This window comes from Pipistrellus hanaki, assembly GCF_964339955.1.
Source record: "Pipistrellus hanaki genome assembly, chromosome: 2".
In the NCBI taxonomy this organism is placed as follows: Eukaryota; Metazoa; Chordata; class Mammalia; order Chiroptera; family Vespertilionidae; genus Pipistrellus; species Pipistrellus hanaki.
The window spans coordinates 43,260,869-43,282,978 of NC_140504.1; the positions used below are offsets into that span (position 1 = coordinate 43,260,869).

General features: G+C 39.4%; 1 protein-coding gene across 3 annotated transcripts in view; it reads left to right on the plus strand.

The window, feature by feature from the left end:
- TPRG1 (tumor protein p63 regulated 1) overlaps window positions 1-22,110 on the plus strand; it is a 124,742-nt gene that overhangs the window by 40,082 nt on the left and 62,550 nt on the right. For all 3 annotated transcript variants that reach the window (XM_084871835.1, XM_084871834.1, XM_084871836.1), the window contains exon 4: window positions 18,720-18,896. In XM_084871835.1, the coding sequence (XP_084727961.1) occupies window positions 18,720-18,896 (177 nt within the window). The remainder of the gene's footprint in view (window positions 1-18,719; window positions 18,897-22,110) is intronic.

Below are 22,110 nucleotides of genomic sequence, written 5' to 3' on the forward strand. Positions count from 1 at the left end.
GATGGCCACCTCCATGTAGACAAAGATGGCTACCTCCATGTGGACGTAAGATGGCTATAACAAGATGGCTGGCAGGGGAGGGCAGTTGTGGGCAATCAGACCAGCAGGGGAGGGCAGTTGGGAGGGACCCAGGCCTGCAGGGGAGGGCAGTTGGGGAGAATAGACCTGCAGGGGAGGGCAGTTGGGAGAGCCAAGGCCTGCAGGTGAGGGCAGTTGGTGGTGACAAGGTCTACAGGGGAAGGAAGTTGGGGGGTAGGGGACCAGATTTGCAGGGAAAGGCAGTTGGGGTGAACAGTTAGGAATGACCAAGCCTGCAGGAGAGGGCAGTTGGTAGTGACCAGGAATGCAGTGGAGGGCAGTTAGGGGTAACTGCTGGAAGGAGAGGGCAGTTAGGGGCAACCAGGTCTGCAGGGGAGGGCAGTTAGGGGTGACAGGCCTGCAGGAGAGGTCAACTGAGAGTGACCAGGCTGGCAGGGGAGGGCATTTTGGGATGACCAGGCTGGCAGGGGAGGTCAGTTAGGGGAAACCAGGTATGCAGGAGAGGGTCATTGGGGAGGGGGGGGGAGTCAGGCCTGCAGGGGAGGACAGTTGGGGAAAACCAGGCCTGCAGGAGAGAGCAGTTCGGGATGACCAAGCCAGCAGAGGAGGGCAGTTAGCGGCAATCAGGTTGGCAGCATGCAGTTAGCTGTCGATCAGGCTGGCAGGGGAGTGATTAAGGGGTAATCAGGCTGGCAGGAGAGTGGTTAGGGGGTAATTAGGCTGGCAGGCAGAAGCAGTTAGGGGCAGGCAGGCAGGCAGGCATGTGAACAGTTGTGAGCCAGCAGTCCTGGATTGTGAGAGGGATGTCCAATGGGCCTAAACGTGCAGTCCGACATCCCTCAAGGGGTCCCAGATTGGAGGGGTTACAGGCTAGGCTGAAGGGCACCCCTCTAAGTATGAATTACATGCATCAGGCCTCTAGTAAAAATATATTAAAACAAAACAAAAAACTAAGGTTAAAACTTAAGTCTCTATCACTTTAATAACTGCTACATTTGCTCCCAAATCTAGTGATGTCACATTGGCAGGTTGGATTTAAACCTGGTGGCAGTGATTACACAATGGGAATCAGAAAATTCCAGAAATCAGAGCTTGATTTATTTATTTTTTTTTGATTGTCTAAACTTAAGAGAGTAATGAGGATATGTTAAGAATGCAGATTACATTTACAAGTGTGTCATGTCTGTGGCTATGATACTATAGCAGCACAAAAAATATTAAGAAAATATTCCCCCACCATTCAAAAATAATTACCAACGATTATCCAATTTAGAAAACAAACAAACAAACAAAAAACACACCGTTTTCATTGATGCATGGAGGAAGACTGGGCAGGTGGCTGAGAAAAGCAGAGTCCAAGCAGAGGTAGAAAGGTTGTAGAGAGGCAGTAGTCTGGGCCCTTGGCTGTGGGCAGAAGCTATTGACTGTGGACATCCAACCCAAACTGGAAATAACAAAAGTCTCTCCTTTCTTCTCCATTTGTCTGGCACTCTTTACTAAAAAAGTATAACATGGTTCACTCTTTAAAGGAAACATGCTTAAAAGAATTATGTGGTTTATCACAGAGCATGTACTAATGGATACATTTAGAACTGAGAGGCAATAAACTGATAACTGACATAGCTGGGCTTGGTGGATCTTTGAAAGGAATTCAGGGCAACTCTGGGCTTTGTCCTAGGGAATTTATGGGTTTACTGGGCCACCATTCCTAGGTGTAGAATAAAATAATTCTACTTTATTGAAAAACCGCCATATGCCAAACATTATAAAAGGAACTTGGTCTACACAATTTCATTTTATCTTGCCAATAATCTTGTCATTCACTTTTTACAGAACTTGTTAAGTATGATTTTGGGGAAAATGTGTCTGTGGTATCCACTAGAACATCCACAGAGATGTTGAATAGATTGTATTAGATATGGGTCCAGATACTATCTTCATAAGTAACTTTTCATAAGGGAGAGTAAGCCTGACATGTTTGTTTCCTATAGTCTTGCCTTTTATAGAAGCTTAAATAACATTACACCAGCAAAGACATTTTTTTTTCCATGGAATGGCATGTGAATTAGTTCAGTTGAGCTGCTTTGTGATAGTCTAAATTGATCAGATATATTATTCAGTAAAGTTAGAAAAATGAGTTTGAAGGCACTTGGTCAGAGGACCTGGAAAATATGACTAGAGAGGCCAAAAAGAGAAAGATTCAACCATTAATGGAAGCTGAGTCCCAGATAGCTGAAAACATTAAGAATACCCTAAAGAGACCCAGTGAAGACCCAGGCCTCCATTTCAGCTTATTCAGGAGCTTTATTTGTCTCAATAGCTATAAACACAGGATAGTGTTTATCTCAATTTTGTCTCTTCTCACTGTCTTTCTTTCCTGACCCTTTTGGGAAAGGACTTTTTAAAAACAATTGTATGTATCCTTTTAGAAGCAATCCATTAAGCCAGAACCAAGGAGAACATCTTGACACTCTATGGAGCCTCAAAAAAAGTGTGCTATGATGACAATGAAGTGTCTCCTTAGAGGAATGTACTCAAAATGTCTTTGCTAATAGTGGTTAAGAGGGTAGGTAGATATGGATCTTCCCTCCATACATGTTAATGGCAGGGTGTTGTATTTATTCCTCTTATTCATAAACAGGAAGACTTGCCTCTAGTGTCTGTGATCAGGTTAACTCCAAGTGTTCATCTTTGTGGAAAATACAACATGATTCATTGCCTACCTTCCTCTAAACCCACCAATATTTCTATCTGAGGACTTTGGTATAATAACTACATGGAATTGAATTAAGAATCTACATTAAGCATATAGACAGTAAATAAAAGTGAAGTCAATGAGGCAGCCTGATGTCATACAAGAATCCTGAATTTGGAATCAGGAAACTTGGATTTGAAGTCTTGCTCCCCTCCTTACCAGCAGTGCAATTGCGTGAACTTGAGTAGGCTTTGTATTTTTTTTTTTTATTAGTGATTTTTTTTTATTTAGAAATTAACTATTCTTTAGAAAAGTAAACCCTCTGATAATTTTTGCTAAATCTTTTTGTAGATTTTCTTTATGCACTTTGTCAGAGATCATTATAACATAATAGATAACATTTATTGAGCACTTAAATTGTACCAAGTATTGGGATAAGTGCCTTCTGTGCATTTGCCATTATATTAGTTTAAATAATTGTGATTATCTCTAAATGGCACTTCCTTCAGGTTTTTCCTTGTATTGTTCCTGGTTATCATGTAGTTTTTGTAAAGTGAGTCAATGATTCACATATTATTGGACAATTATTTCCTCAATTGTAAATGGCTACACACATTTAAGGGTTTATGTTATTCTTTTAAACTTGAAGCACAAAGTAAGGGTTATTTTCAAGTGGCATAGAGTCAATCTTTATGATTAGAAGTAAAAATATAGAAGGCACTGATAATTTATTTTTGAGAAACAAATCATGTTTCTATTTAGATAGTTTAAAAAGTGCTCATCTTCATTCAAGTCCATCTTCATAGCAATCATCTGAGGTATGAAATGTTACCTACAGTTTACACATGAGGAAATCAAGACCCAGAAGAATAACATAGCTCTTAAGTAGCATAAGTAAGGTTCCAGTGCATTATGCTGGCCCAGCTTTTGCTAAAATAGTCCTTTAGCGATTGTGCAGATTCCATGTGTGCTTCCCATTAAATTGCAGTATGTGGTTCCTCTGACAGATACATGTTGGAGGTCAGAATTCTGTTTCTTTGGCTTGTTGGGGTAAAGAGCAGTATGCTGAGCATCTCTGCTTAATTTATAAGGATTCCCCCAGAAACACAGTTTTATCTTAGATCTTTAACTAAAAAGAAAAGCATCCTGGGACACAAAGGGACATTGAGGAACAGGTGACTGTGAACTATTTTCCAGGTATGGGGAGAGGCCTCTTTGTAGTACACTGATCCCCAAAGCAGCACTGCATGTGATTGCTTTCACACCTGCTCTCACATGTGATCCTTAGAAAGACCCACAGGAGATGGCAAAGGGAAATTATTGGCTTCATTTTATGGATGAAGAAACTCAGAGATGAAATGACCTGTGTAAGGGTAACCACTTATTAAGGGTCACGGGAGGGCTTGACTCCTGTGACCTGCCACCCAGTCTGATTGTCATCTCATAGCAAGTTTGTTGCTGCCTTTTGTGATGATTTCATCCCCCGACATAGTAATCAGGGTAGTTTGAATTGGTTAAATGATCTCTGTGCCTGTGTCTGGTTTCTTTGTTGATTGTCTATTGTTTGCAGGGAGGAGGGTCAGAGACTCATTGGACAGGTTCAGACACCTTTTCCTCTCCAGAGCATGCTCTGCCTTTGACTGTTTATTTGACTTTATTTGCTTTTTTCTAGAAATAACTAAAAAGTCAGATACCTGTAAGGGATGGTGGATCTCACTAATGGGTAAAGCCAATCACACTTATCTTGTCACTAGAGGCCCAATGCATGAAATTCGTGCAAGGGGAGGGTGTCTCTCAACCCAGCTTACACCCTCTCCAATCTGCGACGCCTCGAGGGATGTCCGACTGCCCGTTTAGGCCCGATCCAAACAGATCAATAGGATCGGGCCTAAACAGGCAGTCAGACATTCTTCTCACAATCTAGGATTGCTGGCTCCCAAGTGCTCGCCTGCATACCTTCCAGATTACCCCTAACCGCTTCTGCCTGCCAGCCTAATCACCCCCTAACCACTCCCCTGCCAGCCTGAATGATGCCTAATTGCTTCCCTGCCAGACTATTTGCCCCTAACTGTTCTCCCCTGCAAGCCCAGTCACCCCTAACTGTCCTCCCCTGCAGGCCTGGTACCCCCCAACTGCTCTCCCCTGCAGGCCTGGGTCCCTCCCAACTGCCCTTTCCTGTAAGCCTGGTTGCCCTGAACTTCCCTCCTCTGCTGGCTTGGTCACCCCCAACTGCCCTCCCTTGCAGGCCTGGTACTTCCCAACTGCACCTGCCATCTTGTGTCCACATGGGGGCAGAATCTTTGACTACATGGGGGCAGCCATCTTGTGTGTTGGAGTGATGGTCAATCTGCATATTACTCTTTTATTAAATAGGATAGGATAGAGTTCTGGTGCACGGATGGGGGCTGGCCGGTTTGTCCTGAAGAGTGTCCTGGATCAGGGTGGGGGTTCTCTTGGGTTGTGGGGCAGCCTGGGTGAGGGTCCTATGGTGGTTTGCAGGCTGGCCACTCCCCCTGGTGACCCAAGTGGAGGCCCTGGTATCTGGGGTTTATTTATCTTCTACAATTGAAACTTTGTATCCTGGAGTGAAGCCAAGCCTTCTGATTGCTCCATGGTGGCAGCCATTTCTGTTGGGATTTATGTATCTTTTATAATTGAAATTTTGTAGCCTTAAGCAGAGACCTGGGCCAGCCAGCATGTGGGGAAAGCTTGGCTTCCTCCAACGCCAGTGGCAACCCTAGCCTCCTGCTCTTTCCAGCTCCATGGCTGCCACCATTTCTGTTAGGATTTATGTATCTTCTATCATTGAAACTTTATAGCCTTGAGTGGTGGCCTAACCCAGAAAGGGCAGGCAGAAAGCTTGGCTCCCTCCGTTGTTGGGGAAACCCAAGCCTACCTCCTGCTCTCTGTGGCCGTAGCCATCTTGGTTGAGTTGATTTGCATATTCATTCCTGATTGGCTTGTGGGCATGGCTTGTGGTTGTAGCTTTGTGTATAGCAGAGTGATGGTTAATTTGCATATTACTCTTTTATTAGATAGGATAGTCCAATTCTGTTATAAGGAATACTGACCTATATTTGTAATGAAAAATATTACTGCTTATAATTAAAAAATAAAAAAAAATATTTTAAAAAACAATCAGGGATTTTTATCCTTTTAGTCATGAATAATAAACATCTATGACAATTAAATTAACACACTAACTTGTTTTTACATACTTTTGCATACTTTTGTTTACGTATTGTAGATGCTTGTAACTCAACGTGTGTCTTGGGATCAGCAGCACTAGCAGCACCTAGGAACCTGTTAGCAATGCTGACCCTCAGTACCCACCCAGATATACTGAGCCTGAAACTGAATTTTCACAAAATCTCCAGTTGATTCTTATATGCATTAAAACGCGAGAAGCACTTTCCAGATCACTCTCATGTGTTGAGGACTTCAGTGGGTTCTCATTGCCTGCATACTCTTTTGCTTCATTCTTAAGACCCTGCATGTCATGGACTGACAATTGAACTGCTGTTACCCAGAAGTTCTTGACACAATTTCTTGGTCCCATCACTGCACTTGCCCTGTTTGCTCTATTTTATATGCCTTTCTCTCCTTTCTATTTATCCAGACTGTCCTTCAGGAATGTTATATCCAGAAAGCCTTTCAATAATAATTCAACCAAAATAGTTGTATCTCCCTTCTTTGTGCTCCTGTTTTACTTTATAGTATAGTACATATGCACATTGTGAGGAAGGGATTTCTTGAGGCAGGTCCTGAGTCTGACTCACCTTTGTCCAGGCCCATCTGTGCCCACATCCCAGTGCTTATACAGTGGTAGTTCTCATGGTCTTGACTTGAATTTAATTTTGTTAGAGTCATCTACTTTTTGAAGCCCTTCACTGACATGAGCAGGGTCCATCCGAATTCTACCTCCATTTCCTTGGACCTCTAAGCGGTGCAAAACCCAAAGAGACTTCCTCTGTCCTTGGGTGAAAGCACTCAGGCTGAGAAGTGCCTCAGATCTATCAAGATGTTAATGACCTGTGGCAGGACTCTGGCAGCAAGAAAAGCACCTTCGTTGCCAGAATCCATTTATACTGGGAGGGTGTTTTCAACAACCACTTAATTAAACACATTGCTTTTCTCTATAAATTCCCCATGGCAGCAGCTTCATCCAGATAGCTAATGGTCCCTGAGTGACCTGAGTTATAGGACAGTGAGGGCATTTAGTTACTGCAGTCACAAATGTACTTGGAAGTGTTTGTTTTCCCAAGACTGCTACCAATTAAGGAGGCGTTAGAAAGATCCAAGATGTGAAAAAAGTCTAATGCAGCTAAATGTCCAGTTTCATCAATTATTAGCTAAATAACCTTGATTGGGTCAATATCTTTTATCCTCTGGGCCTCTGTTTTGTCATTTATTAAATGGGAATATAAAGAGGGTTATTTATTTAATAATTAAATTTGGTATATATGTAAAATACTTACTGGTAAAACAGCGTTTGCCACATTGTACATGCCACACAAGAATTGGCTTTTATTATTATTATTTATTCACATTTACTTTTACTCATCATACATTCATTTAAATATTTGCCAAGCTCCTTGCATAAGCTAGACTCCACCCTCACTGATGAAAATACAGATGCAAATAAGATAAGATTTCTGTCTTCATGTCTTCAATTTTGTGGGAAGGAGGACATGTAAATGAAGTTACAACATAAGATGATACATGCTGATAAATAGTCCTGCGAACTCTATGGGAACACAGAACTCACTGGGTCTGTACTGTTGAGTTAAGCAAAGGGTATAGACAAACTTACAGGTAGAAGAGAAATTTCTAAAAATATATGAGAAAGAACATTTCATACAGAGGGAAGAATATATTGTGCAGAATAATGGACACAGGCTCAGGGAACCACAAGTAGTTCAGTGTAGCAAGATTATGGTGATCAAGAGTGAGAAATCTAGCCCTGCCCTATATAGCTCAGTTGATTGTCTTTCCATGCACCAAAGTGTTTGTAGTTTCATTCTCTGTCAGGGAACATGCTTGGCTTGTAGGCTTGATCTGGTAGGGGGCGTGCAGGAGGCAGTTGATCCAGGTTTCTCTCTCATATAAATGTTTCTCTCTCTCTCTTCTTCTTTCTAAAATCAATTAAAACATTTTGTTTTTAAATGAGAGACCTAGCAACAAGCTAGAAAGGTAGAAAGGAGCCAGAAAGATAAGAATTTCAAATTCCAGGCTAAATAATTTAGATCAAATTTTTTTTTCTGGAATCACAAATTGGAGATCTATAGGCCATTAGAATACTTTTATATAAGGTGTGTCTTCCTGTTTTGCCTATATCTTGCCAGTTCTTATTGCCTTGTATAGGCCCCTCTTCACTCCCATGATGCAGTGCTGTATGGTGAGCTCACCTGCACGAAAGGGCCAATTATATACATCTCTTCCAACCACATGTCCAATAACCTCACACTGGTATATTGAATTCAGTTATGGTAGGGAACTTTATGCCAAATAGATGAAATCAGGGCATTGTCATGTTATCATTATTTTAGAATGTGTTTACCACTTACATTACACCACTGTCATTATGTTATCTTTATGACCACTATAGGCATTTTTTTCTTAAGTTATTGAAATAAGTTATTGTTATTTTTAGAAAATCAGTCAATTCTGGAAATAATTTGCAATAATTTAAATTTAATCTTGATTATTTAGGGATCTGCCAATGTATGTTTAATTAAAGAAAACAAATAAGACCCCCGATCTTAATATTGAGGCTATCAACACATTTAGCCACTACAGCTAATATACAAACGAATATTATAAACTCTTATGAATAAACATGCCACCTGATTCACAAACAGTAATCTGTCTCAATTCTATGGACTTCTTATGTTGTCCCAAAGTAACCTGTTGTGGGGAAGGTAGGGTAGGTATAGAGGGAATAATGGATGTGAAAAGGAGAGTGCCTCTGGCCTGTTTAGTAGAAAGAATTAAAAAGTCTAGGAATTGCTGCAGCTTCTGAAATGATATGCTATGTGAATTAATAAAAATGTAGACTCTCAAGCCAAGAAAATTACCAGACAAAGAGGTGGAATTATATACTAACAAAGTGATCGATCCACTATAAAGATGAGCCATTCTGAAAGTATAGGCCCCAAATAACAGAGCTATAAAATTGTAAAATAAAACTGAGCTGAAAGGAGAAATAGACAAGTCCACGAATATAGTTGGAAACTTCAACATCATTCTGTCGATATGACAAATAGGCAGAAAGTGAACAAGGATTTAAAAGAATTCAGCAGGACACAGTTAACATTCACAGGGAACTTCATCTTATATTAGCAGAATATATGTTCTTTTCAAGCACCCACAGAACATAAACCAAGATCCAACACATCCCGAGCCACAAAAAAAAAAACTCACCAAATTGGAACAAACTGAAATCATACAGAGTGTGTTCTCTGACTATACTGGGAGCAGACAGGAAATTAATAACAGAAAGATAAAGGGAAAATCTCCAAACACTTAGAAACAAAGTGGCGTACTCTTAAATAACCCAGGAGTCAAAGAAGGAATTTTAAAGAAAATAAAAAGTACACTGAGCTAAATAAGCCAAATAAAAGTGTAAAATATTATAATGTGTATGATATAGCTAAAGCAGTACTAAGTGATAAGTTTATAGCCCTAAAGGAAAAGTGCTCAAATCAATCAAGGAAAAGTCATAAAACAACAATCTAAGCTCTTGCTTCAATAAACTAGAAAAAGAATAACAAAGAAACCCAAAGTGAGAAGAAGAAAGGAAACAATAAAAATAAGAGTATAAATCAATTTAAAAAATACCAGAAATATTAGAAAACTAATGAAGCAAAAAGCTGGTTCTCTAAAAAGTTTAATAAAATTGACAAGCTTTTAACAAGGTTGCCAAAAAAGACAAGGGAACATACAAATTCCCAATATTAGAAATGAACAGGGGTGTCACCGCAGTCCCCACAAACAACAAAGAGATAGTAAGTGAGTATAGCTAACAACTCTACACACATAAAATGGACAACTTAGATGTAATGGACCAATTTCTGAAAACACAAAACTACCACAACACACCTAACATGAAATAGATCATTTGAATAGCCCCATAACTATTCTGCAATTGAACTTGTAATTAAAACCTATGCCCAGAAGAATTCTCCAGCCCAGATGGTTTCACTGCAAAATGCTGGGGGCATAAATGAAGTAATCCATATGAAGCACTTAGAGAAAAAACAAACAAACAAAAAACTCATACAAACTAAGCATTAAGTGTTAGCCATTAATTGTGACTTCTATAGCGCTGTGTATAAATTTCTACTTATTATTTATCATGCTATACCATAATCTTCAATCCTATATAATAAAAGGCTAATATGCAATTGTCCCTTAGACCTGGAGTTCAATTGGGAGTTCAACCATCGATGGGGCCAGCCGGCCAACCTTCCATTTCCCCTCCCCTTGGCCTGCCTGGCCTGATTGGCCCCCATGGGGGCGGGCTGGCCTGACCCTACCTGTACACGAATTCATGTACTGGGCCTGTAGTTTACTTATATTCTCCTATAAGTTTCTTAAAGACAGGAACAATTATAGATAGTTTCATAGTATGTGAACCTAAATTATATATTTAATAGGTACTCAGCAATATGTGTTGATGACTTGAAGAGAATTCAGTACCTTACTAATAGATGGAAGTTTGATAAAGTAGAATGCTCTAGGATTTAATATGAAATTTACCTTGGATGAATTCTGGCTAAGTTATTTAGAATAACTTATGTCTGATATCAGTCAGCTGATGTTGTTATAACAAAATGCCATAGACTTAGTGGCTTAAGCAAGATATAGTTATTTCTCACAGTTTTTGAGACTGGAAAGTCCAAGATGCCTATAGATTGAGTCTTAATGAGGGCTCTCTTCCTAGCTTGTCTCCTTATTGTGTCCTCACATTCTGAAGAGAGGAAGCTCTGATGTCTATTTTTCTTCTTATAAGCGTACTAATCCTATCATTTAAACCTAATCACCTCCCAAAGGCCTCACCTCTTAGTACCATCAAATGGATAGCTTTTAAGAGGATATAGATGTCTAGGACCCTATCTTAGCAATCATGAATCAGAATCTTCCTGGGTGCTAACCTTTTAAAGGGTAACTTTAAATACATATATCTATCTATCTATATCTATATCTATATCTATATCTATATCTATATCTATATCTATATCTATATCTATATCTATATCTATATCTATATCTATATCTATATCTATATCATCTATATCTATGTGTATCTCTATCTATCTCTATCTCTATCTCTATCTCTATCTCTATCTCTATCTCTATCTCTATCTCTATCTCTATCCTATATCTATCTATCTATCTATCTATCTATCTATCTATCTATCTATCTATCTATCTATCTATCTATCTATCTATCTATCTATCTAAAAGCCAAAGCAACTGAACCGTCAAATAATGGGTAGACCGGTTGCTTTGATGCACACTGACCACCAGGTGGCAGATGCTCAATGCAGGAGCCGCCCCCTAGTGGTCAGTGCGATCCCACAACAGGAGCACTGCTCAGCAAGCTTACTGAACAGTAGTGGTGGCAGCAGCAGGAGCAGTGGGGCCGGATGAGTGGAGCCATGTGCAAGCTCCTCCAGGCCGCCTGCCACTTCACTCACTACTACACCCCTCAGGGGATGTCAGACTGCCAGTTTTAGCCTGATTTCCACAGGCCAAATCTGCACTTTCTGGAAGCTTATGAGGATCGAGCCAAAACTGGCAGTCTGAAATTCCCCAAGGGGTCCCGGTCCCTGATTGCAAGAGGGCTCAGGGCAGGCTGAAGGATCCCACTGGTGCATGAATCTGTGCACTGGATCTCTAGTGTGTGTGTGTGTGTATGTGTGTGTGTGTGTGTGTGTGCATATATATATATATATATATATATATATATATATATATATATACACATACACTCATAAACCCCATTAAGAGAAAATTGGCCATTAAAAAAAATTGCTATCAACTGGAACAACATGAAATTCCATGATAGCATTTCTTTTACCTGAAAAAATAATGTACATTATTTGGGAATAATTTTAAATTTGTAAATCTCCAAATTTACGGATATATAAATGGATGTTTCCAGGTTCACCCTATGTTTTATGGGAACATTCTCTCTGTCCTATAGAGGTACAGATTAAAGAAGTTTTGAAGAAATTAATAAAGAATTTTGAGACTTATTTTTAGTGTACATTCCAAAGAATCATTTGTACTTTATAATTTGTGTTTTTCCAACACTGACATGTTCACCAAACAGCAGGAAATGAAGTGTTGATGAGCACTTTCTTCAAGGGCATCAGCTAGGTAGGTGCCTGGGGTTCTTTTGCTTCAGCTCTGTGAACAATGGGCTGGAAACCTGAAGACTTGAGTCTGTGGACTTGTGTTACCATTATCAAGTCTCATCTCATCTCACCTTTGGTGCCACATTAGCTCTTCCCTATGGGATTTCACCTCTTGTCTTAGAGAACTGAGTATCCCTTAAGTGCAGAATGTTCTTCTCAGTATCCTCAGTACCTAGCACAGAATCTGGCACATGGTTGGCTGCTTAGGAAACAGGGAGCAAAAATAAACCATAGGAAGTCAAGTCAGGGGACCTGGGAACAGGAAAGGTTTATGGACATCGGGTTTTTATTAGAATACTGTTTACTTGGAGGTCCTTTATTTTAAATAAATCAGAGAGGCCTAGGGAAAGAGTAACCAAATGACTAAAAGAATTGCATGTGGATTATTTAGCCAAAGGTTTTATAAGTCTTTGCTTAACACAGATGGGGGAAGGCAATTGCTTTGCTTTAATACCATGCATTTTTCATTAGTTAGTGTTTGAAGAGAAAACCCAAATTGGATTCTCTTCAGGGCCTGGAACCCAATGGGTAGTCAGGGAGTATGTGTGGAATGAATGATTCAGTGTTTTTCTCCTGGGTTGCCGATTCCTAGCTGGCCAAGATACTGTCTTCCTCTATCATGAGTTAGGCTATGCTAAGAGGCTGGAGGGGCACAAAAAGGGAGGTTGGTTTGCCAATTTCCTAGTCCGTCCAGTCAATATCAGGGAAGATGTCTCTGTTGGGTGGTGTGTGTATGTTTGTGTGCACCCATGTGTATGTGTGTGCATGTGTGTATGTGTGCGGTAGAATAATTCTAGAAAAAAATATTTTTTGGAAGAAAATAATTTCCAAACCACAAATTGATTTGGCAGAGCTTTAAAAGAGCAACTGAAAGTATTGGTAGGAGTAAGGCTGGAACCTCTGGGAAGGCATCTGGGATGGTTAGAGAAACTGGGTGGAGGTTCTGAAAACTTGCTCACAAGTCCTTCCTGTCATTGTTAGTTCGCTGTTGCCCTCTGCTGGTGAAACTGGTGTCTTCCCAGGAAGCTACAAATTTCACAGAAATCCTAGGTTCCTTGTATATAAAGGAAACAGGGCCCTTCCTTGTCAAGAAGGGAAATGACACTAGTGCTGAGGAACACCTGTGGGAGAGGCGATGTAGCAAGCTCTGTGCCAGGAGAGACTGGCTCTCACAACAGAGGGACTGGATCTTATAGTTCTAGTATTTTATTCCATGCTCTGTTCACTTGCTAAGACTCTGCTCTCATTTTTATACTGAGCACAGTGCGAGGACCCAAATAAGACTGAGGCACCATATGAATATCAAATGTGGGTTGAATGATAGAACAAGCACAGAAATCACTATAATATAGACAAGAATGTGATTAGAATCACAACTGTGACACTGATGAAAGCATGTGTATTTAAAGGAAAAGATAGGTTACATCTAGTTGGTGTGGGTATGGGAAGGAAGTGGGGGGTGAGATTCCATGAAAGAGCAATTATTTAAGCTGAGAAGTTGAAAGTTAGGTAAAATTTATTATTTTAAAATATATTTTATCATAAAAGTAGTATATGTTTATTGTAAAAACTAAACTGGATCATAAAAGCATGAAAAGAAATAAATAATTTGAAATCTCATCACACGGAAATTTTGATCTATGTATTTTGTGGTTGTTGTTGTTACAAAATTTAAAATATGCTGAAGGTAACATTTTGTATCCTGTTTCTCATTATTAGGGACTGAGTATTTCCCCAATGTTATTGATTTTTTAAATGTGCTATTTTTGGGGTGAGTATTTTAGTGTGCAATCCTCAAGATACGATTCCCTATTGAGCCAAGGCTTATAGGTTGTGCAGCACAATGATTTTTCATTCTTGTTTTGTTCATTTCAGAAATATTTTTAAACACCTACTACTTTGGATACACAATGCTAAGAAATTATTCTGTTTTTGTGGAGTTTACATTATAGAAGAGGGCATAGACATTACTTATATAATTATATAAATAACTATAAAACTGAATCTGGGATAAGTACTATGAGAAAGAACTGTGAAGTGGCATGAAAGTGTACATTAGAAAGAAGAAAGGTAGTCACAGAGGTCTGGGAACACTTGCCTGATTAAGTGATTGTTGAGCTCACCACTACAGGAGTTAGCTAGGTAAAGACCAGAAGTAAAATTATTGCTAGCAGAGGGAACATCTTGTTCCAAAGCCCTTTATCACGAGTGAGCATATGAAATAAAAGACTGAAACAAAATCAAGGAGAATGGAGTGAAGAGACTTGCCTCTAATGAGGTTGTAGAAGTAGGTGGGGCCTGACCCTGCAAAGCCTCTTAGACAGGGATATAATTTTTCTTTTTTTTCTGTAAGAATCCTGGGGATAAGTTGAAGTGTGTTTGCATAGCTTTTGAAGTCTTGAAGCCAGAATGGGAGGTAGAGACCAGATGTGGCTTTTCAAAAGGTCCGCCTCATTGCAGTAAGCTGAAGAGGTTGGAAGGGAACAAGAGCAGAGGCAGGTAAACCAGGTCTAGGAGATTGGTGGCTCAAGCCTAGGGAGAGGGTGATTGCAATAGTCCAGACAGGGGGTGAGGGAAGACTAGATCAGGATGGCAAAGGCAGAGGAGAGAAGTATGTGCTTTTGAGAGATTTTAAGAGTAAAATGTTTATGACTTGGCATGTGAGGTGAGGAAATGGGATCAATCCAGAATGACTCCTACATCTCCAGCTTGCATAACTGAATGGAGGAGGTTTCTTCCCCAAGACAGAAAATATTGGATAAGGACAAGGTTTGGGAAGGACAGTCATGAGTGTTGTCCTGAGGAGAAGTTTCCCAGAGAGAACAATTCTAGGAGTGATACATATCATACCAGCTCTTTTCAGAGGTAGATTTTCCTGCATTTTTACATCATAATGAAGGGTCATCTAATTGGAGGTGAATGATATTGGGGAGAAAGGCAACACTATTGCTAAATTTGGTATCTCAATACCTATTTAAGGTCCCTGCACTACTAGTTGCTAGGTGTAAAACATTGGGCAAGTCACTTTGGACATTAGTTTCATTGTGTTTGAAATGAGGGTTATAACATCTAGTCCAAAGGGTTGTTGTGGAAATTAAATGAGGGCACTGATATTCAAGGACTTTGTAAATCCCCAGATGCTGTACAAACACAATATATTATTGTTATTTCTACTATATTTGTGCTGGATATTATCACCAGCAAAACTTCATTTATGTTAATATTAGGAATATGAAATCCAATGTTTCCCTCATGAATTCTTTGGAAAAAAAACTGGTGTGTTGAAGTATAAATAAATAAGTACACCACCTAGGAGCAAGAGATGGTAGCCCCAAACTATTTATAAGTCTGCATGTTTACTTGAATTTAGATTTTCCCAACATGTAAGTTATGCAGAGTCTGTGTCAAAGCAGAACACTCTGTGTTCCTAAAAAGAATTTTCTTTTTCCCCTAAATCCTTTACCTTTTAAAATAAATCTCATTATGGAGTGCTGACATTCTCAATAAAACCATTCAACCAAAAGCTGTGGTTTTTCAGACTAAAAACAAGTCTAGTTTATTAGGTAGCAGCTCATAACTTACTGCTAAATAGATGCAATTTATTTAGAGAACTTTATGTAGATATTTGATAAGACATTTCAGAGTCCCCTTTTCCTTTAGACTAAGATGAGAGTGTTAAAAAGATCATTAAGAATTCTCTCCTTCACTCAGTGAGTAGGGGTTGAATATTGTAGTGTTGTTGGAATAGGTGGAAACATTTGAACCAATATTTAAATCAGATCTCTCAGACTATACCACTAAGTGTTCTAGCTAAGTGACTTTAGATAATGACTTTTTTCAAAGGCCATAGGGAAGTGTAGAGGTAGTACTTATCTATCTATCTATCTATCTATCTATCTATCTATCTATCTACCTATATCGATATATCTATCCTATATAATAAAAGAGTAATATATAAATTGACCATCAGTCCAACACACAAGTTGGTCGCCCCCATGTGGTAAAGATGGCTGCCCCTATGTGGACACAAGATGGCAGCCACAAGATGGCCCGCATGGGAGGGCAGTTGGAGGGGACCAGGCCTGCAGGGGAGGGCAGTTGGGGGAGACCAGGTCTGTAGGGAAGGGCAGTTAGGGGAAATCGGGTCGGCAGGGGAGAGTTAGGTGTTAATCAGGCTGGCAGTGGAGTGGTTAGGGAGTAATCAGGCTGGCAGGAAGAAGCAGTTAGGGACAATTAGGCAGGCAGGCAGGCAAGTTGTTGGCAGCCAGCAGTCTTGGATTGTGAGAGGGATGTCTGGCTGCTGGTTTAGGCCTGATCCCATCAGGATTGGGCCTAAATGGGCAGTCAAACATCCCTCAAGGCGTTCCAGATTGGAGAGGGTGAAGGCTGAGCTGAGGAACATACCACCCCCTGCCCCTCCATGCATGAATTTCATGCACTGGGCCTCTGGGAGATTTTATATATATATATATATATATATATATATATATATATATATATATATATATATATATATATATATTTATTTATTTATATATATATACACACACACACACACACACACACACTAATTAACTGGGACACCATAACGGGTTGACAGGACTGGAGGAGGTTGTGTGTGCAGTGTCAGAGGCGAGGTGGCAGGGGCCTCCACGGGTCTGTGCTGGGGGAGGGCCTGATCAGCAGCAGCTGTGTCTGCTTCAAGGGTCAGAGAGGGAGGCAGGGCCAGACCAGGAGCAGCCACCACTGCGGGATCCAGGGAGCAAGGCAGGGCCAGGCTGGTGACTCGAGGGTGGGCAGTGCTGCTTGATTTTGAATCGTGCACTGGTCTTCTAGTACATACATAACAGCCAACAAATGATATGACCTCCATCAATGATCTTATCCTTCTTACCTTCCTTCTTCTGCTTCTTTTTTTTTCTTTATCCTTCTCCCTTTCTCTCTCCTTCATATCACCTCCTATTACTCTCCCCATTTACGTATCTCCTCAATATTTTCCTGCTCATTTTTCTTTAGGATATACCAAGGAATGACATGTATTTTGGTTACCCAAAATTATTTAGTGACTTAGTTCCCTGCCAGTGATAACAATTAATTTATAGGACACTAATTGAGAATCAAGTGCCTTAATTATCTCCCCAAACTAATGAGATTAATACTAGTCATGTCTCCATTTGCCCTCACGGAAAGTACACACACATACACGTGTGCACACACATAAATAATTACTCAGTCCTTCTCACAGCCATTGCTCTACTGCCTGTACTACGTTGTCCATTCTGATTTGTCAGTGTTAATGTGGTACCTGTTACTAAGAATTTTACATAGAATTTCTTCTGACAAATGGTGATAAGTACCATAAAGGAAAAAAGATCAGGACACTTTAAGAGAGTGTAATAGGGGGCCAAGTTTATATAGGAGTTTGTGAAATCATTTTTGGATGAGGCATTGTGAACCATGACTTGGACAAAGAGTTTTCTCATCCTACTGTGAAATGATGGTGGGCAGGTGCCAGACCATTCAGGGATCTGCAGTCCAAATGAGACAACTTGGATTTGATCCTAGGATAGAAAAGAGGCTATTTAATAAGGTGAATAGAGAGTGATATTTTTTCCATTTTATATTTTAAGGATAGCACTGTGGTTACTGTGGATAGGAGTAGGGTGCCCATACTATCTTTACATTAGATTGATTCTGTGTAGTGGGGATTTAAATATAAATCAATCACAAATTACTTTTTTAATATATTAAGGAAGATAAGACATGTGCTAAAATAATTCTAATAAAAGTCATAAATTTCTATATACTAAATACTATAGTAAACAGACAGCAAAGGGGCTGTGTGTGAGAGAGAAATTTTTTACCTTCTTTGATTACGTCTTGTTCTCCTTTGGACAGATTTTTAACACTCAGAATTTTCCATGCATGCCCTGAAAGGCTTTTAAGTCTGAAGCAAATCAACTCAATATATAGTTATCTAGTGTCTAGTTTGTCCTTGGCTCATAAGTATTCCACTTCACTCATTTCACTCTGTTTCTACTACAAGATATGATAGTATAGATGAGCTTAAAATAGTGTCTGGATCAGTGGACCTATGTTCAAGTTCTCATTTTATCTTTAATCAGCAATATGATCCTTGGAGATTAGCATAAAGTAGTGCCTGGTGAAAAATATTTGTAGTGAAGATTGATTGTGTTAGAACAAAGAGATGTGTTTGGTGTCCTTGAAGGAAGATGTGCTTTAATGAAGGTTTCCTTCAGTTGACAGTCAACATGATGCAAACTTATTATTCTCCTACTGGATCCCATCATTGGTAACCATCTCTAAGCTTCCTGGCAATAAAGAAATTTCCCTGAGGTCTTCCACCCTTCCTCCTACCTTGACCATGGAGCCAGACTTAGGGAAAGAGGAGATGGTATTCTTTTTTTTTTTTTTTTTTTTTAACTGAATGATCAAATCTTACCATTTTCTGTGTTACTAAAGATGTTTCAGTTAATGCCAGTGTATTTAACTTGGAACATTTATGCAATCAACTATACTCTCTGTGATGACCCTTACAGGATAGATCACTGGAACAATGAGAAGGAGAGGATTTTGGTGATCACAGATAAGACTCTCATGATTTGCAAGTATGACTTCATCATGCTCAGCTGTGTGCAGTTGCAGCGAATTCCCCTGAGTGCTGTCTACCGCATCTGCTTGGGCAAGTTTGTCTTCCCTGGGGTGTCCCTGGACAAGTGAGTATGATGTCTTAAAACTTGGGAAAGTGGTGCAGTAGGGGTGGGACATTTAAGGAAAACAATTACAAAGTTCAATTCAGCTCTGTAAGCTGGAAGAATCAAGGGAAGAATGGTGAAGCTCTAGAGTTGAATTCATTAAGCAATCATTGAATTCTTAATCTATGTCAGTCAGGGTTACATTTTTGAGTAAATTTTTACTTATTTTTGAAAAAACTGGCACATAAATAGTTAAATATGAGGTGAAAAGAACTGTGGGAGCATGGTAGGAGGAGAGCTTCTCAACCAATTTGTTTGACAGAGAATCAGCATGTACTCTCTAAGAGGAACTGCCTGGGACACTAGTAACCCTCCGTTTTACTCAGATTCAGTTTCTACTGGCTTTTACAGCCAGAGCTATAGGAACTTCTCTTCCCAGCACTGAAACCCTAGGCTTGGCGGCCTAGTGTGGGTTGGGACCCCTTACTCCTCAGGAGTGACCTCTGCAGCCAGAGGTATCCCTCTTGATTTTTATCTACCACACATCAGTGTGGGTCCAGTCTATTCTTGCCTTTCTCCTCCTACCAGTCTCTATGAGGCTTCTTCTTTAAATCCCTAGTTGTAGGACTTCCATTCAGCCAGATTTCAGGCAGTTCTGAATGATGATTTTTCTGTAGTTTAGTTGCAATTTTGATATGATTGTGGGAAGATGCAAGTTTTGTGTCTAAATCATACAGCCATCTTGACTGGAAGCCTTAACATAGCATTCTTATTCCTATCTTTTTATAATATTATCTACTGACTCCCTAATAGAAACCCATTTACATTGATGACAACTCACTTCTTTCATCTTCTTGAAAAAAAAAGATGAAAACTTCTACATCACTCATTTTTTAAAAGTTGTTTATAATTATCATTGTAGTTACTTCAATGGTTACTTATTTTAATAATATGCTTCCTCTGGTGTTTTTCTTAAATAGTGTATATTAAGCCTCCTCTCTAAAAAGTAAGAAATGTGCCTCTTCACACTATTCCCACATTCTCAAATCCTTCACTTCCCTTTCTTCATTAGTTTTGCCAGGCAAATTTCATTTTTATGGTATATTTTATTTTATTTCCCATGAGGCACCCAATTATTACCACAGAGAGTTGATGTAATTCCAGCCCTCCTAATTAACTTGTGCAGCTTTATCCAGATTTGCATTCTGGGGTTAGAATGAGAAAACCTGTGCCAGCAGCTGGCATGTTGTTAAATGTTAAAGGCTGTCTCTGGGCCCCTGGAGGTAGGAACATAGTGTGGTGAAGGGGTGTTTTTTTTTTTTTTTTTTTTTTTTTTATGTTATGCTCAGTCTTTTAGCAAACTTCCATAGTAGAGTTTTGGACTAGGAGTCCTAGATTTCAGTCACAATTTTACAACTGTTAACTTTGCTTCCTCATCTATCAAAGAGTCATTCATATTAGTTGACATTCTGCTTCATTAACAGTCTTATTGTAAGGCTCTAATGAGATAGCTTGAAAGCACTTTGTAATATGCCTCAAAGATATCAGGTGTTAACAAGTTCTGATTTTCTCCCAGATAAAAGCTTTTGTTAACATGAAACTAAGTAGATTAATTTGATTGTTATCTTTATTTCCAAGTCGTTTGGCCATTCTTGGTTGCATATTAAGTCACTGTTATAAGGTCAAAGGTCAGGAAAAGGAGGAAGAGGCAAGGGAAAAATCAGCTGCTAAATAATCTTAAAGTGACTTCAGAGGAAAGCCTGGATGCAGTCTGAGCAGATCCCCTTGTTATGAGAAAATGCAATGATTTAACATTAGCACCCACTAGCTGTAGGTGGTGATATTGGCAGTGTTTGCCAGGAGCTTTTTGCCTCCCCTGTGCCATTGATCTTCAACTTGCAAGAATTAGTAGGGCTGATTAACTACATGTTAGAGATGAGACAAGTGAGACCAAAAGGGGTTCAGGGATTCAGAACAATTAGCTAATTAGTATTGAAGCTGGGTTTTAAAGTCAGTTTTTCCAATTCTTTGTTCAGTATTCTTTCTTTTAAATAAATAATATGTTATCTTGGTCTATCCTCTTACCTTATCATCCCTTCTTCTCTCTTCTTTTCCCTTCCCTCTTTTGCTCTATGATCCTGCCTGTTTTGTCATCCTCTTTCCTCTTCTCTGTCTCTCTGGGTGAAGATAACTTCTGTTAATGTAGCTTCTGCTTCTCTTAAGAAGTCACGAAGAGGACTATTGGAACTTAGCAGAACATGTGCCAGCATATCCCACGTACTGGTGCTTACAAAACAGAGTTGTTTTATTTTATTCACTGTTTGCCTTTGGCTCAGTGTAAAGGGAGAGAGACAATGAAGAGGACAACTAAAGGCTGTGGATCATTTATTTGTGGGATGAAGGCAGATTCTTCGAGGATTAGAAAATTCCCTAGAGACAAAACCAGGAAATGGTAAAATGCCTGTTTTATCCACCAGTGTAACTAGTTGTTGGTACCTATCTTTTGTTATCTTTCCTTATCTGAGATGCAAACCCTAAATCTTAGTTCTATTATAATTAAACATATTTTAATTGAAAATTAATTTCATAATCCAAATTGTGGGTCAAAGAGAAGAAGATGAGGCTTCTATGAGACTTAAGCATAAGGGTAGAGCTATGAATAGTTGTAACCACATAAATTTCTTGCTGTTTAAATTTGGACAAGTCACTTTACTTGAGCTTTCACTATTCTATCTATAAAATGTCAATACTAGAACATCTCTGCCAGGGCTATCATTCAGTTCATTGTAGATTTAAATGATGGATGTGAAAGTGTTTTGTAAATTGCAAAGTGTAAAAATAAAATAAGTTTAAGTTTTCACTTAAGGAGTTCTAAAATTTTCTATTTACTTGTCAAATCACCCCTGTTTCCTATTTTTTAATATGCCCACACTAGATAATGATGAGAAAACTGTGACTCTGAGTCTTCAGGTGATTTGTCAGTAATCATGTAAATAGGTGGTGGTGGGGTCTGAAACAGGAGATTATCTGATTTCATATCTTCCCTTTGTCATGCACCTAATTCTCAAATCTTCAAATACATTGTGATTTTTCAGAATAAATGGGCCCCCTCTCTTTAGCTCTGTTCTCATCTGAACTCTGAGATGAGAAGGTCAAGTTTTGTTAGAGAGCAGTTTGAAGGCCACCTGGGAGCCAGTCCTACATTTGCTTCTAGTGACCTAGGATAGTCAGACCA